We start from the raw sequence: 1,221 nt of genomic DNA, 5'->3' as shown, positions 1-1,221 counted from the left end.
TACAGAAACTGATAAACAAAACTGGAAACTTTTGCCTTACAAAACAAAAGAGTTGCTGCCATCTTTTCTGAAGGTAAAGGGTTAAATTAGCAAACTCCACATAGACCGTAAACTCTGAATCTCCGTGTTTCTTCTGTACAGGTCTAACAATCCGTATTTCTTAGTTTCCTGCTTTTTGTATACTTTGGAGTGCACTTTAATTAGAATAAGCTTAGCCCGGGTGTTCGCGGGAAAGAGAGTCCTTAATGGCGGATTCCTCTTACTGTATAAAGGTGGTGTGTAGAGTGAGGCCACTCAATGGGAAGGAGAAGGCAGCTGGTAATTCATTTGTGGTTGGTTTCCCAACAACTAACGTAGTCACAGTTGGAGTAAGTTATTAATTAATTAATTAATTAATTATTATTATTATTATTATTATTATTATTGTTATTATTATTATTATTGTTAGAATAAGACGTTTCAGTATGATAGTGTTTTACGGCACGACTCAACTCAAGAACAAGTTTATACAGCGACTGCCCAACCACTGGTGAAAGGTAACACTACAGTACATCAGTAATTGCTATACTGACCACTCCCTCCTGCCCCTCCCCCTCCAGATGTACTCTCAGGTTACAATGCTACCATATTCGCTTACGGACAAACTTCAAGTGGAAAGACTCACACAATGGAAGTATGTGATCTGTGTTAACACTGATATGATGTAACACTGATTTATGTTAACACTGATATAACACTGATTTGTGCTAGGGTGATCTTGATGATGTTAACATGAGAGGGATCATTCCAAGAATCATTTATGATTTATTTGATCAGATTTACGAGATGGATTCAAATCTTGAGTTTCATATAAAGGTAATGAGAGATTGTCTTTATGCTCAAGCTCCGCCCACTTTAGGTGTCTTACTTTGAGTTGTACATGGAGAAGGTACGGGACCTTCTTGACAGTAAGTGGGTGTGGTCATAACTCCGGTCAGTATTTAACCCTTTAGTAACTAAGGTCAATCTACCAATACACGAGAACAAGCAGAAGGTTCCCTATGTCAAGGTATTATTAATTAATTAATTAATTAATTAATTAAAGGATTGTATTGGCACAGGGTGTGACCGAGAGGTTTGTTACTGTACCCGAAGAAGTACTGGCTACAATTGAGGAAGGAAAGTCCAACAGACATGTATCAGTAACTAGTCAGTCACATGACTGTCACATGATCAGATCAT

The 1,221-nt window shown here is 37.7% G+C and overlaps 1 protein-coding gene across 1 annotated transcript; it reads left to right on the top strand.

Moving 5' to 3' along the window:
• Positions 1–217: 217 nt before the first annotated feature.
• LOC100635754 (kinesin heavy chain-like) lies at positions 218–1,188 on the top strand (the record flags this gene model as incomplete). Its single annotated transcript, XM_003392011.2, has 7 exons — positions 218–368; positions 449–536; positions 600–673; positions 751–855; positions 899–947; positions 993–1,048; positions 1,101–1,188. Coding segments are annotated over exons 1-7 (583 nt in total), but the record flags the coding sequence as incomplete, so codon positions are not given.
• Between the last annotated feature and the right edge of the window lie 33 nt (positions 1,189–1,221).

Source organism: Amphimedon queenslandica, unplaced genomic scaffold, assembly GCF_000090795.2.
Source record: "Amphimedon queenslandica unplaced genomic scaffold, v1.1 AMPQUscaffold_2579_Cont25419, whole genome shotgun sequence".
Lineage (NCBI taxonomy): Eukaryota > Metazoa > Porifera > Demospongiae > Haplosclerida > Niphatidae > Amphimedon > Amphimedon queenslandica.
This window is presented reverse-complemented; position numbering and strand designations above follow the sequence as displayed.